Source organism: Lepisosteus platostomus, chromosome 19 (genome assembly GCF_059453375.1).
Source record: "Lepisosteus platostomus isolate fLepPlt1 chromosome 19, fLepPlt1.hap1, whole genome shotgun sequence".
Classification (NCBI taxonomy): Eukaryota; Metazoa; Chordata; class Actinopteri; order Semionotiformes; family Lepisosteidae; genus Lepisosteus; species Lepisosteus platostomus.
Window position 1 is genome coordinate 15,257,310 of NC_142629.1, and position 17,307 is coordinate 15,274,616.

General features: G+C 44.1%; 1 protein-coding gene across 13 annotated transcripts in view; it reads left to right on the forward strand.

Moving 5' to 3' along the window:
• mpripa (myosin phosphatase Rho interacting protein a) overlaps positions 1-17,307 on the forward strand; it is a 169,783-nt gene that overhangs the window by 151,232 nt on the left and 1,244 nt on the right. For 9 of the 13 annotated variants that reach the window (XM_088612184.1, XM_088612186.1, XM_088612188.1 and 6 more), the window contains 8 exons: positions 1,074-4,925; positions 8,171-8,318; positions 9,575-9,680; positions 10,051-10,210; positions 10,717-10,824; positions 11,755-11,841; positions 12,132-12,294; positions 13,543-13,628. In XM_088612184.1, coding sequence (XP_088468310.1) covers positions 1,074-4,925; positions 8,171-8,318; positions 9,575-9,680; positions 10,051-10,210; positions 10,717-10,824; positions 11,755-11,841; positions 12,132-12,294; positions 13,543-13,628 — 4,710 coding nt within the window. Of the gene's footprint in view, positions 1-1,073; positions 4,926-8,170; positions 8,319-9,574; positions 9,681-10,050; positions 10,211-10,716; positions 10,825-11,754; positions 11,842-12,131; positions 12,295-13,542; positions 13,629-14,515; positions 14,583-17,307 lie in introns of all 13 variants that reach the window. The other 4 variants (XM_088612195.1, XM_088612197.1, XM_088612185.1 and 1 more) reach the window with 3 other exon arrangements.

Genomic DNA, 17,307 nt, shown 5'->3' on the forward strand with positions numbered 1-17,307 from the left:
CACACCTTATTCTATTTATTGCAGAGTATTGCTCACAGAACATACGACTTAACGCAAAAGGCAAAGTGAAATGTGCTGGTTGTCTAAACTGTTTATGACTTCAAACTTCACCTTGAGTTGTGCATATAGGAACGTGTTGACACAAATGTTTGTAGCCTTATTTGATCTTCACTAACAAGACTGGGAATGGAATCAAGTTTGCATGGTTGTGGTGTTGAAGCATGAATTCTGACTAATGATTTTTTTGACTGAGCATCACATCTTTGGGATATCATTGGCGTGAACGAAAATAAGGTAAGAGAGGAATTCAGAGAAGCTTTGGGCTGTGCTTTTTCCTCTTTTTTGAGTGATTTCTTCCTTTCTGGCTTCTGTTTGCATGCCTTTGGGTTTGTGGGATAAAATGCATGGTCACATTTTAATTTGGATTCACTCTGTTCACTGTTTGCATATGATGTCCTTCGTAATATAAAATAGAATCCTGACTGTATAGCTATATACTATATATAATGATATACAGTATAGCAGTACCAAGACACCCTTTTATATGTATTACCTATCTACAGTATAGTATAATATTTATTTATGGTCATGCCAAACTCCCTTATTGAGGAGACGTTTTTCCTGTAGTAGGATTGTATGTGATTGGATATTTTTTATGCTTTGCACAGACACGGTTATAGCTGTAAATATAATTAAATTTTTACATACATACAGTACTGTTCTGTTTATCAAATGCTGCATACTGTACCACTGTAGTTGGCAGCAGAATATCCTCTGCTGTCTTCTATGACTTTGAAATTACAAAATGCACTTTTTTTGTGGCTTGCAGTGTATGCAGAAATTGAGCACTTCTGGTTTTTGTCCCCTTTGTTTTTTAGTTGTTGGCTTTGCAAGCATCTTGCAGACACCTCCCTGAAAAAGCACAGTGGAAAGCTTTGAAGCATCAGTAGGCTTTCTGAGTTTATGGGGGGGGGGGGGAATTAAAAGTTTTGTACCTTCTCTCCAGAGGTGTGACGCTCAGTGTCAGGAGAAAAAGAGTGTGACTAACCTCATGTCTAATCGGTTTCTTAAAGAATGACTCTTCAGCCTCACCGACAGGAGCCTGGCAAAGGCTCCATAAGCTCAACCAAGACCTTCAAAACGAGCTGGAGGCTCAACGGCAGCGTCATGACCTCACAAGCCAGCAGGTCCAAGCTTTGAAGCGCAGCTACAGTGAGGCCAAGGACGTCATCAGACACCATGAGTCGGAAATCCAGATCCTGCAGACCAAACTCAATAACGCCATGGCAGAGATTCTAATCAGTGAGCAAACTGTAGCCAAGATGAGGAGCGAGCTGAAAATGGAACAGGAGAAGTTTAAAGAGCGCATGGAGGAGTGGGAGCACAACGAGCAGACTCTTCAGACTCAGCTGAAAGACAGTGAGGACAGGCTGAAGGATGTGGAGGCTCTTCTTTTGGAAAAGACCCAAGCTTTGCGAGACCTGGAGAGACAGCAGGCCTTGCAGAAGGACTATCTTAAGGAGGTGCAGAGGCTGCAAGATAGGCTGAAAGACGTCACCAGTCAGCTGACAGCTACAGAACAGGCCCAGGCCTTGAAGGAGGAGAGGCTTTCGAGAAACTGCGAGATTCTGAAGGAAAGCCTGGAGAAGGAGAAGCAGTCTCTGTCTCGGAGCTTGGCAGAAGCAGAGGGGAAGGCACGGGAGCTGGAGGACAGACTTCAGGAGGCAGAACTGCAAGTTGAAGACCTGCTGAAGGAGAAACGGGCCACTGGTCTAGAGAGCAGCGAGGTGGTTCACCAGCTTGAAGAGCAGTTGGCTTTCAAGACGGCCACCATTCATAAGCTCACTGAAAATATCCATGAGCTGGAAGAGGAGAAAGATCAGCTGACCTGCAGGTGCCAGGAACTGATCAACCAGATAACGGAAGCCGACAATGAAGTGGCCAAGCTGCAATCTCGGCTAAAAACGGAGGAGACTGACTACTACAACCTGGAGCATTCCTTTGAGAAGGTGTCAGAGGAATTCCAGAAGATCAACAGAGTTCTCAGAGAAAAGGAAGAGGAAATCAGGGAAGCAAAGGAGATGTATGAGAAGCTGGTAGAGAAGAAAGAGCAGGACCTCAATGAAGCCCTGGTAAAAATGGCTGCTCTGGGGAGCAGCTTGGAAGAAACGGAATTCAGACTTCGAGCAAAAGAAGAACTGCTCTCAAAAATGGGTCACGTCCAGGTAGAGGCAAGCGGCACTGAGAGAGATTTGCAAGCTAAGTTAGAAATGGCAGAGGATCGCATAACAGAGCTTGAACAACATCTCAGTGATCTGCAGCTTGGCTATGCTGACCTTCAAATGGAGAACAGCAAGCTTCAAGAAGACTGTGATGTCCTTGAAAGCATGCAGAAAAAAGAGGAGTCTTCTTCACCTGTAGGTGAAACTGCTGATGTTAGACCGAAAGTTAAAGCAAACACTGACTTTGGCGTTTCACTTGCTAAAAGACAGAGGATACGATTTTCAAGTATACACTGCCAAAAGTATGTCCATCCAGATGGCACAGAGAAAATGTGGATGAGTAGCACATCCTCTGATACCAGCCAGGATCGATCCCTTTCAGAGGAGAGTGGATCTTCTGATCCACCCTACCAGTGTACTATCTCTTCCACAAGTGGTGATCCAGATAAGTTTATTTCAATTATCCACTCGCTAGAAACCAAACTGTATGTGACAGAAGAGAAACTCAAAGACATCACGTTGAAGTTGGAAGCGCAACAGAGTAGACAACTCGAGTCCATGATGGAACACCATAGCCAATGGTCGAAAACCGAGACAGAGCTCAAAGAACAGCTGACGGAAAGCCTGTCCAAAGTAGACAAGCTAACAGCTCAGCTCCAGGAGGAAATGAACAAGAGATGCACATTTGCTCAACAAACCAGATGCTGTATCAAAGCAGTGAATGCTAAATATGAAAAGGCTTTAGCTTGTGTAGAATTAAGCAGGGAAAAAGTCCAGTCCATCCTTAAGAGCCACAACGATGATAGCACAGATAAACAGCTACACACATTGTCAGAAATTGAGACAGAGCTGGTCAATGCCACTATTTATATTCAGCAGGGAGGAAGTGGTTTAGAAGAACAACAGCTGCAATACCAGGAAAGTCTAAACAAGGAGGTAACAGTACATGAGCTATCGGATGAGGACAAGATCAAACTGTTTGCCAAAACATTAGCGTTTGAGGCACTGGTTTTAAACAAGATGGCATTCTCTATACAAAATCCAAATTTAGACCTTTTGCAGGGACTTAGCACAATATGTCAGGAAGCTGAGAAATTGAAAAGGAGTGACGAGTCATATGTTGCAATTGCCTATGCAGATGTCTTAACCCAAAAGCTAATGTTGGAGAGTGAGTTTTGGGACGAAGTGGAGAAGCTCAAGATGCAGTTTAAGGAGAAGGAAGAGGTTAGTCAAGGTGTTCAGTCATCAGGGGACGACCTTGCAGGGAAAGCTGATAGCGTAGTAATGAGCAATGCCTGCATTAAAGCGGAGCTTGCATTTGCAGTGCAAAATCTGAAGCAATTTTATGAGCGGAAACTTCAGAAGGTTAAGGAGGATCTCCTTGAAGCTCACAGGAATCTTGAACATAGAGATCATACATTGAAAGCAATCGTAAAAGCTTACAAGATGCCAGAGTTTGACCGGGTCATTCGGGAGGTTAGTGATGAGTTTAGTGGTGAACAAGGGAGAACTTTGGCTGACATCAGCCCTCCTGAGCTTGCTCCTTACTTAGAGCAAATTAAGATGGAGGAGGCCCACAACTTGGCCGAACAGATTGTCGACAAGCACCTTCAGAGAGGTTTGCCGTCCTGTAGCATAGATGCAATAGAACCCCCGCTTGTGGGGCGAGATAAGCTAGCTGATGAACTGAAAAGGCAGGCAGGCATTCTTCAGCATTTGTCTCAAGAGATGGAGACTACCTGCAACACAGACAAAGGCTTTGGCCACCACAGGTTAATGGACATTTCCTGTGTGCCTCCTTCTCACAGACGTATCAGCGACAGCAGTTCCCTTTTCATGCGAGAAGCCATGGTTCAGGCTCAGATAGCTTATGTGGCCTGCAAGCTAAGAGCAGACCATGAAAGAGACTTAAAGGAATGTAGGGACGCCTGCAAAAGCATGGATGTCTTGTGTCAAGAGCATGCGAAAAACGTGAACGCCATCCGCGAGCGGTACGAAAGCTCCCTGCAAGAAGAGCGGCGGAGCTTTGCTCAGACCGTTTCGAACCTCGAGGAGGAGAACGAAGCCCTGAAAGGAGAGGTCTCCCAACACATGGCAGAGCTCTCTCTGCAGCAGGAACGCCTCGTGCAGATGGAGGAACGTTTCCGACAGGAAATGGAAGAGCTGAAGAACAGGTATGAGCAAGAGCTGCACCGCGCGGAGGAGAAACGGAAGACGGCGGAGGCGGCGGTGAAGGACAGCACGGCCGAAAGCCAGAGGAAGCTGGAAGTCGTGTTGCTAGATATCGAGAACATGGAGGACAGGCACGAGGCGCACATCCAAAAGCTGGAGGACAACTTTCATAGCAAAATACAGGAACTGCAACGAATCCACGAGGAAGAGATGCAGCACTTGCACAGCCACTACACTCAGACCATCAAAGCCATGCAGGAGACGGTGGAGAAGCTGAAGTCCAAGCATCCAGAGGACTCGCCCGCAGAGGTCTGCTCACCTCCCAAAAACTCCTGGCCAGCAGAGGAGGTTGATGGGACGCAATCCCAAGAGGCAAAGACGGAGTTGGATTCTATGACTGTTTTGAGGGAGAGGATCCAGGAGCTGGAGACACAGATGAATGCAATGAAGGACGAGCTGGAGCACAAGCACCTGGAGGGAGATGTGTCCAGCCTGAGGGAGAAATACCAGAAAGACTTTGAAAACTTAAAGGTTTCTAGATGTTTTGTTCTAGTCTTCTAGGCTTTATCTGTGGATTTCAGGTTGCAATGGCTCATTACAGCTCTGTTTGTGCCGCAAACAGAAAAATGGACTTGCCAAAAGCTTTGTTGATCTTTACCGATTTGCTCCATGAATGAATGAGCTTCTTAAAATTTAGGCCTTTGTTTACTGAAAGTTTCCAGGGTCTAAAGTGATTTTTTTTGTGTCAAATGTTATTTTAAATGTCGCGCAAAGTGCCCTCAGAAACGTGCAAAACATTTTCAGTCTGAATTTTTTGATTTGATGATAACAACATGGAAGCAGTTTCTTTAAGGCTTAACCTTTTCATCTTGTACAGTCTGTAAAATTCAGAAAGTGCATCATCCCGGGCGCTTAAGTGTTTGAGGTTTCAGTCACTTTTGTTTGAAATAACAGGTGAGCTAACAATGGCTTGATTTGCTATTGTGAGCTTCTGTATTGAAACAGTCAGTGCTCTTCTCTAGTAATGTAACGGTGAGCTGAGTCTGCTGTTTTAGAAAAGGTTTGCTGGATTTCTGAATTTTAATATTTTAACTATCTGCCAGTGACCGTCGTAACATCAAACTTTTGCAAAATTTTGGATCATCCACATTAAAGGCCAAGACTTTCTAAAGAAAGGGGGCTTTTTATTCTCATTTTTTCAGTTTCAGTTCCTTAAAAAAGAAGGTTGAAACAAGAGACACTTCTTGTACTTGGTGTCTGTTGTGAAGTAATTGAGGCCAATTTCCTGGATTGTTCCAGATTCAGAGATGAGAAGCTCCTGAAAAATGACATTTGTTTAAGGATGCCATTGCAACTTTAAATCCATGTCCTTGTTAATAAACCAAATAAATCCTTTACATACCTTCCACTCCCATATTCCCATCTCGCATCCCATGCTGTTTGCTCTCCATGATAAACACACCACTGACATACTGTGTTGCATCATGGAAGCTGTTTAACATAGGTGGCTTGAAATGCAGAGACCGTCACTGCTTCAAAGTCTAAGCACTGTAAGGCAAGCCAATGGAAAGTTTTACCTCTGAAAGTCTTCCACCTTTTCTGGATCTGAGACCATCGTGCATGACTGGTTCTTCCTTTCATTTGTTTTTCTCTGAAAACATGGGGAGGTGTTCCGTTATTCAGACTGATGTCCAATTTATTCGTTTGGCAGACACTTTTATCCAAAGCAACCTTCAGTAACGTCTGGTCAAGTAAAATGGTTAATGAATCGGTAGCATAAAAACATTAGCACAGCAGTGTCGTAAGTATGTCGGTGGAGAACGTACCTTATTTTAAAGTCATTCAATTCTTACAAGTGCAATTCTAACAATGTATTGCTGTTGTGGAGAAAACAAGCATACACTACTTTGGTCATAGCCCAGTGATTACAGCGTAGTTAGCTGAGGTTATCCACATCTCTGGGCTTCTGTCCTGTCAGGAACTGTACTCCAGTGCTCTGTGCTTTCATTGAGTGAAGGCGGCAGGGAGAATATTAAGCGGGCGCCTTTAATTTTCTGTCAGCCATGATTTATATGATTGTTTCCAGAGCAACATCAGAACACAATACAGTAAGCCAGCTGAAATCATTTGGGTTTGGCCACATAAAAAAGAAATGTCATGCTTACTGCAAGTTTAATGAGCTTTCATGCAAACAATAAAAAAGCAAAGGACTTTTGTTACAGAAGCAGCTTCATTTTCCTAAGGACTGGATGGTATTAAAAACACTTATTTAAAAACACCATTGCAAGGGCTAGTGCAGAGTACATTGTGACACTTTTATTGTCCTATATCCTTGAATTAGAACGTAATCACCAAATTCAAAGTGATTGGCATTTCTCTTTCAAATTTCAGAACACAGAACCTTGTTCGGACAGGGTGTTTAACAATTCTTGATTTTGAGGTCAAATGTCCACCAACTAGATTTCATCATTCGTCTTCAACTAAAGCCAGTTTTTGTATCGTTACCCTCCCGATGTTATGTTGAACCAAACATGAAACAGCTTCCTGCTATCAGCAATGAATGAAATTGTATCTTCCTCAAACCCCTCTGACCTGGTGCTTTACCCAGAATGACCAAAATCCAGGATTTACTTTCACCTGAGATTATGCCCACATCGCATCTTCTGTGCCCTGTTCAAAGCTTTGCATTGTAGCTAACTCCCTGTACAGCAGTGGTATTGCATGGCATTGAAATTGTGGTGAAGCTTGTTTTTGCTTTCTTCAAGATGTACACGGGGCACAAAGGCAAGTGTGAACTTTATACACATTTGCACTAACCACAGATGATATGAAAACACTGAGGTGTCTTGTAAAGTAGTGAGAGAATTCAATGGTTCATACTGTAGGCTACCGGAAACATCCTCCTTTTTAGCAGCTCTTTATGATGTGCTTTTACTGTCAGACAAACGTCGTTTGCTGTTGGAGATTTTAGTACTGGATGGAATATGTCCCAGCTGTTCACTACCTCTAGCATCTAGAGCTGCTGCAGTGGGTTGCATCTTGCTTTGAGGCTTGCATTTGCTCCCTTTGTGGTGAGTTGGATAATAACCTTGACATTAGAGGAACAGACAGTGCTGTACTGTTTAGAGCACCAGCCTGCCGAGTTCTCCACACACCTCCTGTGGGCTTTGGAATGACTGTAACTCCAGTGCAACAGAGCTGGTGTATGCAAAGCATGTGTACTAGACTCAGCGGCGTTTTGTAGAGTTTCAGTTTTCACGCAGACGGGAAACCTAATGCTTGGGGGGAAAAATCTGAGAAGTGAAAAAAAAAATACAATAAAAATCGCGGCGCTGCAGCCGCCTTTATTAACTGTGTCACGGAAGTCATAGCGACACGCTGCAAGTAGGACATGCTTTGGTTTTGAAAGGAAGCTTTCCTCTCTAGTTCATTTCTGAAGGCCCTTTAAAAAAATATTTCCCCCCCCCCACTTCATTTCTTCCCTGTGACACCCCCTCCCCTCCTTCATGGAAGCGAGGCCTCCATGACCTGATGCCTCGCTTCGTCATCTTTCTCGATGATCCCTAACTGCCAATAACCAGTGATTGGGCACCGCTCCCTTTCCGTAGATGTCAAACTAGATTCACATGACCATGGCGAGCCACGGCAGGCAGCCCGGGAGGAGCAGCCGCGCTGGTCTCGGCTGCTCTCGGGGCTGACCCCTGAGCGGAGGCCCGTGAGCGGGGGGGACAAAGCGTTTGACCGGCCCTCTGGTGCGGATTCTTCCCGTTTCCCAGGCGACCTGCGAGAGGGGCTTTGCGGCCATGGAGGAGACGCACCAGAAGGTGATAGAGGACATCCAGAGGCAGCACCAGAGGGAGATCTGCAAGCTGTTGGAAGAGCGGGAGAGGCTGCTGGCCGAAGAGACGGCTGCCACAATTGCCGGTGAGGCCTCCGTTTGGTCCTCTGGTTGCCTTTTTTCCCCCCCACCGAACCCCCGATGCCAGCGTGGAGCCCTCATACGTGACATCGAGGTTACCGTGTGTGGCGTGGGACGCGACACCAAGCACAAAATGGAAGGGGACCCCCCCCCCCCAAAAAAAGCCAGCGTATAGAAACTGCACTTCATGCAGGGTCTGACGCAGACAGTGTTTATATCAAGTTCACGTTTATTTGTCATTCCAGCCATATACAAGTTACAGTGGAACGAAATATCGTTCCTCCTGGTCCGCAGTGCAATTACAGACGGGACACTGAGATAGACGCTGTAGAAAGGATACACAACGTGCAAATTACTAAGGCAGCGTACACAGGATATACGCATAGTGTAATTTGACTATTACAGAATAGTACAAGGAAGTACATCATACACTAAACACTGGGGGAATTTAAACCCTGTCTCTGGAATTGGAACCGGGTGCAAATAGATTCCAGGCTGTTGAGGAGCCTGAGGGCCTGCAGGAAAAAGCTGTTACAGAGTGTGGTGGAGCTAGCCCGTACAATCGCGATATCTAAGAGAAAGGTTTATTAAAACTTCCGTTTTAATTCAAAGGGGCTTGCATTCCCCCAGAAAATCAAAACTGTGGCATTACACAGGGGGTGTGTTCAGTGTGGAGGTGGAGCCCTGGATTAAGGGCAACCACGGCTGTGGGGGCCCTTTAAGACACACTGAACACCTCCCCGGAGGGATGAGCAGATCCCCGCAAGGGGAGAACCTTCCACCCACACCCCCAGAGGGGATTGTGACGGGAGCTTAAGGCCGTATTTTTCCTTCATTTTCTTTTCCTTGTCTCCTGTCCCACCTTGTATCTCCCACCGGGCTGGAGTTTGAGTGCTTTTTTTGTTTTCATCCAGTCCGGATCCCGCTGACTAGGGATAACCGAGTCTGGATTCCGCCGTCCCAGGTGGTTTTTTTCCCCAGGCTGAACCCCGTTAAGCAGGGAACAGTCCAGGCTGGACACCGCTGTGCAAAGTGGTGCATTTTTCTTTTTGCTTTTCCCTTTTGTGTTTTTTTTTTTCCCCGGTTTTCACTAACCTCACACCGGTGCCTCTGCCCCCTCACACGGGGCGTCGACTTTTTCTGGTGCTCCCCGCAGCTCCTCCCACTCCCGCACTGTTACGACAGCACCCAGCTTGGCGTCTCAGCTCACCACGGCAGTCCTTACCTGGGTTAACATGGTCATTGGCTTCCCCCCTGTTAGCTATTGAAGCCATGAAGAATGCACACCGAGAAGAGCTGGAGAAGACCCAGCGCTCCCAAATCACCGGGATGAACTCGGACATCGAGGAGCTCCGAAAGCAGTACGAGTAAGTGGGCGACCCTTTGTCTGCTGGGCAGTGACCTGAGAATGTCCGTTTCAGAGCAATCCAGCAGGTGCAGGTGGTGGTGAACGGACAGCTCATTTTGGGATTTTGCTTTCGTGTAGCCAAGTCTGTGTTGAGGGGAAAAGAAAGGTGTTTCTTCACCGATAGGTCTTTGCAAAGTGAATCCTCGCTTGGTAACGGAATACTTCAGGTTCGCCCCATGTCATCTTCAGATGAGCTAATGAAGGCGTTACTTTTGAAATGGTGTGTTACTGCCCTAACCCAAAAGAAAAATGGCTTCAGCTTATTCCATGATGATGACAGCAGTGCAGAAATAGGAATTTCTTCTTGTGTCTGGTCTCCCCGCCGCCAGAGAAGAGCTACAGTCCATCCACCGGGAGCTGGAGGTGCTTTCAGAGCAGTATTCCCAGAAGTGTCTGGAGAACGCCCACCTGGCACAGGCCCTGGAGGCCGAGAGGCAGGCCCTGCGACAGTGCCAGCGTGAGAACCAGGAGCTCAATGCGCACAATCAGGTGAGCGCCGCCGGGCGACCTGGGAGTCCGTATCCCGGGACACGAGACCTGACCTCCCCGAGCTGGTTAAAAAGAAACAAAAAACAAGTGGAGGTCGGCACAAGTTGGCACGACAAAGGTCGAAACCTGGAAAATTCCTCAGCAGGTCCACCGGGGATTATAGTTTGAAAACACGGGCCTTGTTTTATGTGCTGAGGAAAAAGCTGCGGTAGACAGGCTCTCACGTGAACAGAGAAATGCCGAAAACGCGTTTCTTAAAAAGCCTCCCTTGTGCTTTTGCTGGGGAAGCTAAACTTAGATCTTTCAATGCTAAAAAATAGATCTTTCAATGTTTGTGCTGCACAGGTGATCGTGTTACATTACAGTTTTGATCCCTTTGTAACAGACCCCGGCGAGTCACAGCTGTAAAATGCTTAAAGATTTAAGCCCTCCAAAGTATCGTTTCTCCTTTCCTGTTTTATTCTTTTTGCGCTTTGAGAGTCTTTGCAGTGGCGGTTGTCTTGCAGGAGCTGAATAACCGCCTGGCAGCGGAGATCACCCGATTGCGGTCCAGTATCACCGGGGAGGAGGCTGGCTCACCTCTCACTCACGGCAAGGACATCTACGAGCTTGAGGTATGGGCTCCATTCCTCTTCATCACTGCGACAGGAGCTTATCGCTTCAGTAACCAAGTGGGCACAACTGAAAACCATGGTGAAATGCATTTAAAACCGAAAACAGGAGGCACATCTTTATGCAATGGGCTGTGGGAGTATGGATCAAGCTACCGTGTCATACTGCTGAAACCGGCAGCCTGGTTTCTTTCAAGAGATCTTGAAAGCTGGAGGTCTTTGGATTGATTAAGTATTAACCACCAGACAGGCTAGATGGGTCAAACGACCTCCTCGTGTTTGCAACTTTTTTGTTCTTAAAAAGTGAAGTAATGTTAGAAAAAGAGGCCCTGAGAAGAGATCAGATTTCTCCGATGCCTCTTACTCGGTGCTTTGAAATGGCACGTCATTGATCACGTAGTTTGGGAGAAAGAAAATCGATTATTTTTGGAAAAACACCTCCTGTTAGCTCAAAAGGGTTTTTTGGCCTGTTGGGAGTTAAGAAAGTGAAACAGGCTTGTGCTAGTATTATTATTTGCTGGCTGTAACTTGGATAAACAACTGTTTGGTGATTAAACTGTAAAGCAAACCACTGAAAATGTACCGTATTCTGAGCGCTAAAAAACAATAGTGTGTAAAAACGAATACATACTAGTATATTAAAAAAAACATGAAGCCACTATAGTCTGCAAGGAAGGTATCTGTTATTGTCAAATTAATAATAATCTAATTAATCTCCGTTGATTTAATTTAGCATTGACGTCATGTCAAACTTTTAAATGCGCTGTGTACCACCCAGTGATCATGTACAGCCGTGTTTGTGTAAAAGTTTGGTTCCTTGTGAGAAACGGAGTGACAGAAAGTTATTTTCTCTCTCGGTTCAAGTTTGCGCAAATTCACCGGGGATATAAAAGTAACTCTTTGTGATTTCATCTGCCTTTTTTTTTTTTACAGGTTTTACTGCGGGTCAAGGAATCGGAAATCCAATATCTAAAACAAGAAATCCACTCACTGAAGGACGAACTCCAGTCTGCACTAAGGGTATATCAAAGTTTCACGGGTCTATTGAATGGTACCAAGGCTTTTGAAAAAGAGTTTTTGATGTTAGCATTTTGTGTTCTTTATTGCTAGTTCTGCATGTTTTTCATTTATTGTTTCCCTCTTCGATTATTTGCCATGGAGACTAATGATCTCTTTTCAGGGGTCAAATTCAGTTTCGGCGGTGGAGGGCGCGAGCCCGCGTGGAACCGCGCCGGTCACACGAGGAAGATCCGTCTCCGACGTCACCCGCACGGGTTAACTGAAGTTTGTTTTTCTTTCCCTTCTGTCAGGACAAGAAGTACGCCACGGACAAGTACAAGGACATCTACACGGAGCTGAGCATCGTGCGAGCGAAGGCGGAGTGTGACATCATGAAGCTGAAGGAGCAGCTGATGGCGGCCACGGAGGCGCTGGGGGAGAAGACAGCGGAGAGCACCCCTGTGTCTGGATATGGTGAGCTCCTCTTTCCAGTGTGACCCACACGCTCCCATGCAAACCGTCCGCCCACTCTCTGACGCTTTCTTTGCTTGGTACGGAACACCTACCTCCTATCACCTACTGTAGAGTGTAAAACGAACCACCGCGTTTGTGCTGGTCCTTTACAAGAACTGTTTTCTTAGTTAATGAAAACCCCGAGTTTTAAAAACTGGACACAAACTTTTGCCTTGGTTGAGGTTTTTGGATATCCGATGGTTGATGTCCTGATGTAAAAGTGAAGTCATTAAGAGTAATTGTGTGCGGAATGTGAAACGATACGGTGTTTTAGCCGCCCAAAGAAAAACCAATGCCTATTGCCCGAGGTTTTAATAATAATAATAATAATAATTGCTTACACTTATATAGCGCTTTTTCTGGACACTCCACTCAAAGCGCTTTACAGGTAATGGGGACTCCCCTCCAATGTGCAGCATCCACCTGGATGATGCGACGGCACCCATAGTGCGCCAGAACGCTCACCACACATCAGCTATCAGTGGGGAGGAGAGCAGAGTAATGTAGCCACTAACACCTCTTCCACTGGCCCCACTAACACCTCTTCCAGCAGCAACCTTAGTTTTTCCCAGGAGGTCTCCCATCCAGGTACTGACCAGGCTCACACCTGCTGAGCTTCAGTGGGTTGCCAGTTGTGAGTTGCAGGGTGATATGGCTGCTGGCGTTTTGTGAGCTTTCACGTCCTGTGTCCCCAAAGCTCGAGTTTTCTCGAGCAGTGGTTGTCTTTGCTGGTCCTGGAGGATGACGACACACTAATAAGTAACTTGACTGGAATGGTTGCAGTTCTTTTTACTACACAGACGTTTGAGATTTTATTCGCCTTTTAAATGCAATAGTCAAAACAGGATCTTCTGAAGTTAAAAACTATCAAGCCATTAAAATTATTATTATTATTATTATTATAAAGAAGAGCAGAAACCAACAACTGAGTGAGCCTTCAGGACCAGAATTGTGAACCCCTGTGTGGGACATTCTCTCAATAACAAAGTTCTTGACTGTAAATCTATAGTTGACTCCAATTGTGAATCCTAACAAAAGCCACTCTATTATCATTTAGACTTTTTTTTTTCTGTTGGGGATCCAAGTGACCCCCCTGGGTGTTTAAAGAGAACGTAACCTTGAAAAAGCCCAGAGTGAAGACCTGAGGATCTTTATGTGGTTTTTCAGTGCTTCTTTGACTGTTTGATCATGTCTTGTTTTGCATCGCAGATATAATGAAATCTAAAAGTAATCCTGATTTTCTCAAGAAGGAGAGGTCAAGTGTTAGCCGACAAATTCGAGGGGTGCGGTCTAAGGTGAGTCTTAGTCTTATTTGTACCTGAATTAGTGTGGCCACAGTAGATTAGCTCTTCTTTTTGGTGACTATGTAGAGAAGGACCACAGAGAGAGAAGGTAGCATTAGAGAATAAATTTGGCGTACATTACTTTGTATTAAATTTTATAGCACCTCAGCCACTAACTACTTTTAGAGAGTGGTGATATCCCATTTCTGTGTCCCAGAACTTGTGTTTGTACAAGATGTCAATAGTATAAGAGGCCGACACATCTGGTATCAGAACAGAACCATCCCAAATGCTGAAATGAATGCCTCTGGCAACTGTTTTTCAAAGCAATTTCTGAATTAAAGCACATTCAAAATTGTCATATTCTCAAAAAAGCAGTATCACTTGCAATTAAAGGCAATGACTGCTGAATTAAGTAGCATCTCTGGAAAAGCTTTAATTGGAAATACCCAATCCAATTTTTACAATGATGAAAAGCACAATACATAACCTAGAATAACCTAGAAAATATTTTCCTGTGTAAACTCTCAGGCACTTGATCGGCTACCCTTGTTGCCTAGTAATGTGGAGCAATAGAAATTTGTTTACAGAAGATAATCGGCTGAGATAGTCAATCTCCACACCTTCATACCTTTTTTTTTTTCTGGGGGATGGTGACAAGATCCAGCCTTTTTATCTGTGATTGATCTTTTCACAATTGATTATTGATTTGAGTACATTACTAAGCAGTTGACTAGACCAGCGCCTGCGTTGGAGTACACCGGGGGGTACAGTACAAGATGTTCAGTGCCTCTGTGTGGAGATGTCAGAAATCAGCCTTATGCACTGTTTCTCGTTTGCACATGTGCAGTAACTGTGTGTGTGTGTCTAAGCTTGTCCTTCATCTTTTGCCCTGACAGTCTGTAATTGAGCAGGTCTCATGGGACAGCTGATGACTGCCAGGGAGTGGGTATGCCTGTGATCTAGGTAACTGCATAGAGCGTGACCCATCCTGCATGCCACACGTCCATCTGTCTCCAAGACTGCTCTCAGGCTTGGTTGTTTCTAACAGGGAAGGGCAAACCTTGGTCTTTCCATTACATTGCAACATAGGACTCCAGCCTAACCAAGTCCGTTGTGCACATTATTAAACATTATTGCATAATCCTTGCAGACTACTTAAGCTTAATTAAATATTAGATAGAGATACAATACTTCTAACTGAATGGAAAAGTCAAGATTTCCTGCCCCTGCTGTAGCACAGTGACTTCATCCTATTTGGGGATTTTCCCCTGGGAACAAACTGTCGTGATATTCTTTCACATGTTTTTCCAGCTCCTGGTATTGTGTGCATGTGTCACAATGCATTTTTAGAATTATCTTTTTGTTTTGATCTCTTCATTCCAAGTAGAAACTGTACAAATGGCATATGGTCAATATCGCCAGTAATGTTTCATTCGGGACAGTAGGATTCCCTAGAAGGCACCTCAAAACCACTCTTGAAGATCAAGTAAAAAATCCAGTAAATTATAAATGACGTCATTTAACATGCTCTTCAAATTGTTTCCTGCTCTCCCAACACAAGTGATATTCCTAAACACGATATGGAGTGGATCTTTACAAAAATGCACAATAAAATGTTCTCACTCTGCAAGTCCTCTTAAATTGGGGCCACCTTTTCACAGCACTTGTGAAGTGTATTCTGCCTTAATTATTAAAATAATTCATAGTTGAGCTTTTGAATTGGTTTAGTGAGTCTGAACTGATTATAAGTTGACAATTGGGTCAGTCAAACAAAAGCAATGAGATCCTAACAGCAACAGATAAAAAAATAGATTATTCTAGGGACTGGCATGTCATGTAATATATCGGAGATTTCTGAGGTACAAGGAGGAATAACATATTTTGCAAGTCTACAATGAGCTGACTGACCACTGCAAATCTCAAATCCTTCCCTATTATGGAATCATAGCACATCGGTTCTGTTTATTTCCAGGAAAATGTGGTTAGATTCTTTTATTATCTGAGCAGAAACTTGAAACAATTAGCATGCACACAAAAAGGATTCCCTGTACATTTAGTCTGGCTTCCAAGGTGTATCAGTTTCATCTGAGAGAAGTTGTAAAGAAGGGTGAACTACTATAGATACTTTTAAATTAGATTATATTGATGTAATTTGAATCCTCCTTCTTCTGGTGAACATCAGTAGAGGTGTGACTGCCAGGTTCAGTACATCCTTGTACATATAGACTGATGAATTGTTTCTAATGCGTGGCTCTTACCTTATAGTAAATGTCAAGGGTCTGATCTGTGTCATTAGCTGACTCTGATCAGGATTAAGTGTGTAATAGGCCCAGATTAAGGGTGTCTCATGTCATGCAGTGACCACTGGGATTTGCAGAGTCTGACAACTTGCAGTATTGTCCCCATCAGAGATAATCTCTGATGGTTGGTTCTGACAAAGTATGCATGGTCCTTCCCTGTCCTTGGTAGGGTTTTATTAGTTTAAATGGTTGCATATTGTTGTGCACACTGTTAAGAAACGGGCGATTTAACAGTTGTGTACTATGGTTATTATTATTACAGAGACAGCTTCACTGACTTGTTAATTCAAAGTCTTATCTTGGACAGTGCCCCTTTTTCATTCACTCTTGATATGCTGAGGATATTGCCAAGACCTTCCCATTTTGGTGTATAGCTCTCATTGCAACTCCTGAATACAGACAAGGTTATGGGATATGCATGTTTCTGATCATGTCTGGTCACAAAAATGTTGAACGAAATTTGAAAGTGAGCAAACCACTTTTTTTAACTCTGTGCTTGCTCTGACCGTTTAACGGCAAATATCTGTTCTGTACAACCCCCACCAAAGATCTCTCATTGCTACATACATGTACCCTTTCAAATGTAATTGGAATTAATACATTGTCACAAGGACATGACAGCGATTTTTTTCAGACAGTACAACACTCAGCAACAATACTACATAATGCTTGGCAGTATCTGCTCTTATTCAGGCTGCAAGCTTTCAGCAAGGCGGTAAAGCTTAAATGAATTCCCATTAACCAGGTTAACTAACCTGTGTGTATTTTGTTCATCTTTACATCCGTTGAGAAGAGGTGTTAATAATGCAGTGTGTCAGAAAGTTTGCTGGTTATTAGAAATTGTTATTAGAAATGAATTTAGATGTCATGCTAGGAAAAACAGGTATTCCCATAAGAAGTGTGTATTAATATCTTCCATTTTCTACAGCACTCAAGACTAACCCCTCAGCATGCCCTGTCAGTGTCGGTAGTATTTCATGTTAAAGCACTCCAGTGGTTCCCAATGTATCTCACTCTATCAGGTTGTCCAGTATCAGGCCTCCAGTATCACATTCAAAACCCAGGTTTTCAGGCTCCCTAAATAACCAGCATTCAGTCATGTAAAAATTATACATTGTACCAATGCTAATTTATAACCAGAATTTAAGCACCTCCGACTACACAGCTGAAATAAATTATATCCATTTTCAAAATGTCATTTGAAAATCCGACCTTTAATAAGGAACAGCCTGACTATTTTTATTTTCCATTGTTTCATTTTTTATATGTGTTCATATCCTCCCGTTTCCTTATTTATTCGTTTGTCTTTGCTATCCAGAATGACACGTTTCTGAAGAACTGCATCAGCCAAATGAAAGAAAGGCCCCAGTTTATTCTTGCACAGGATA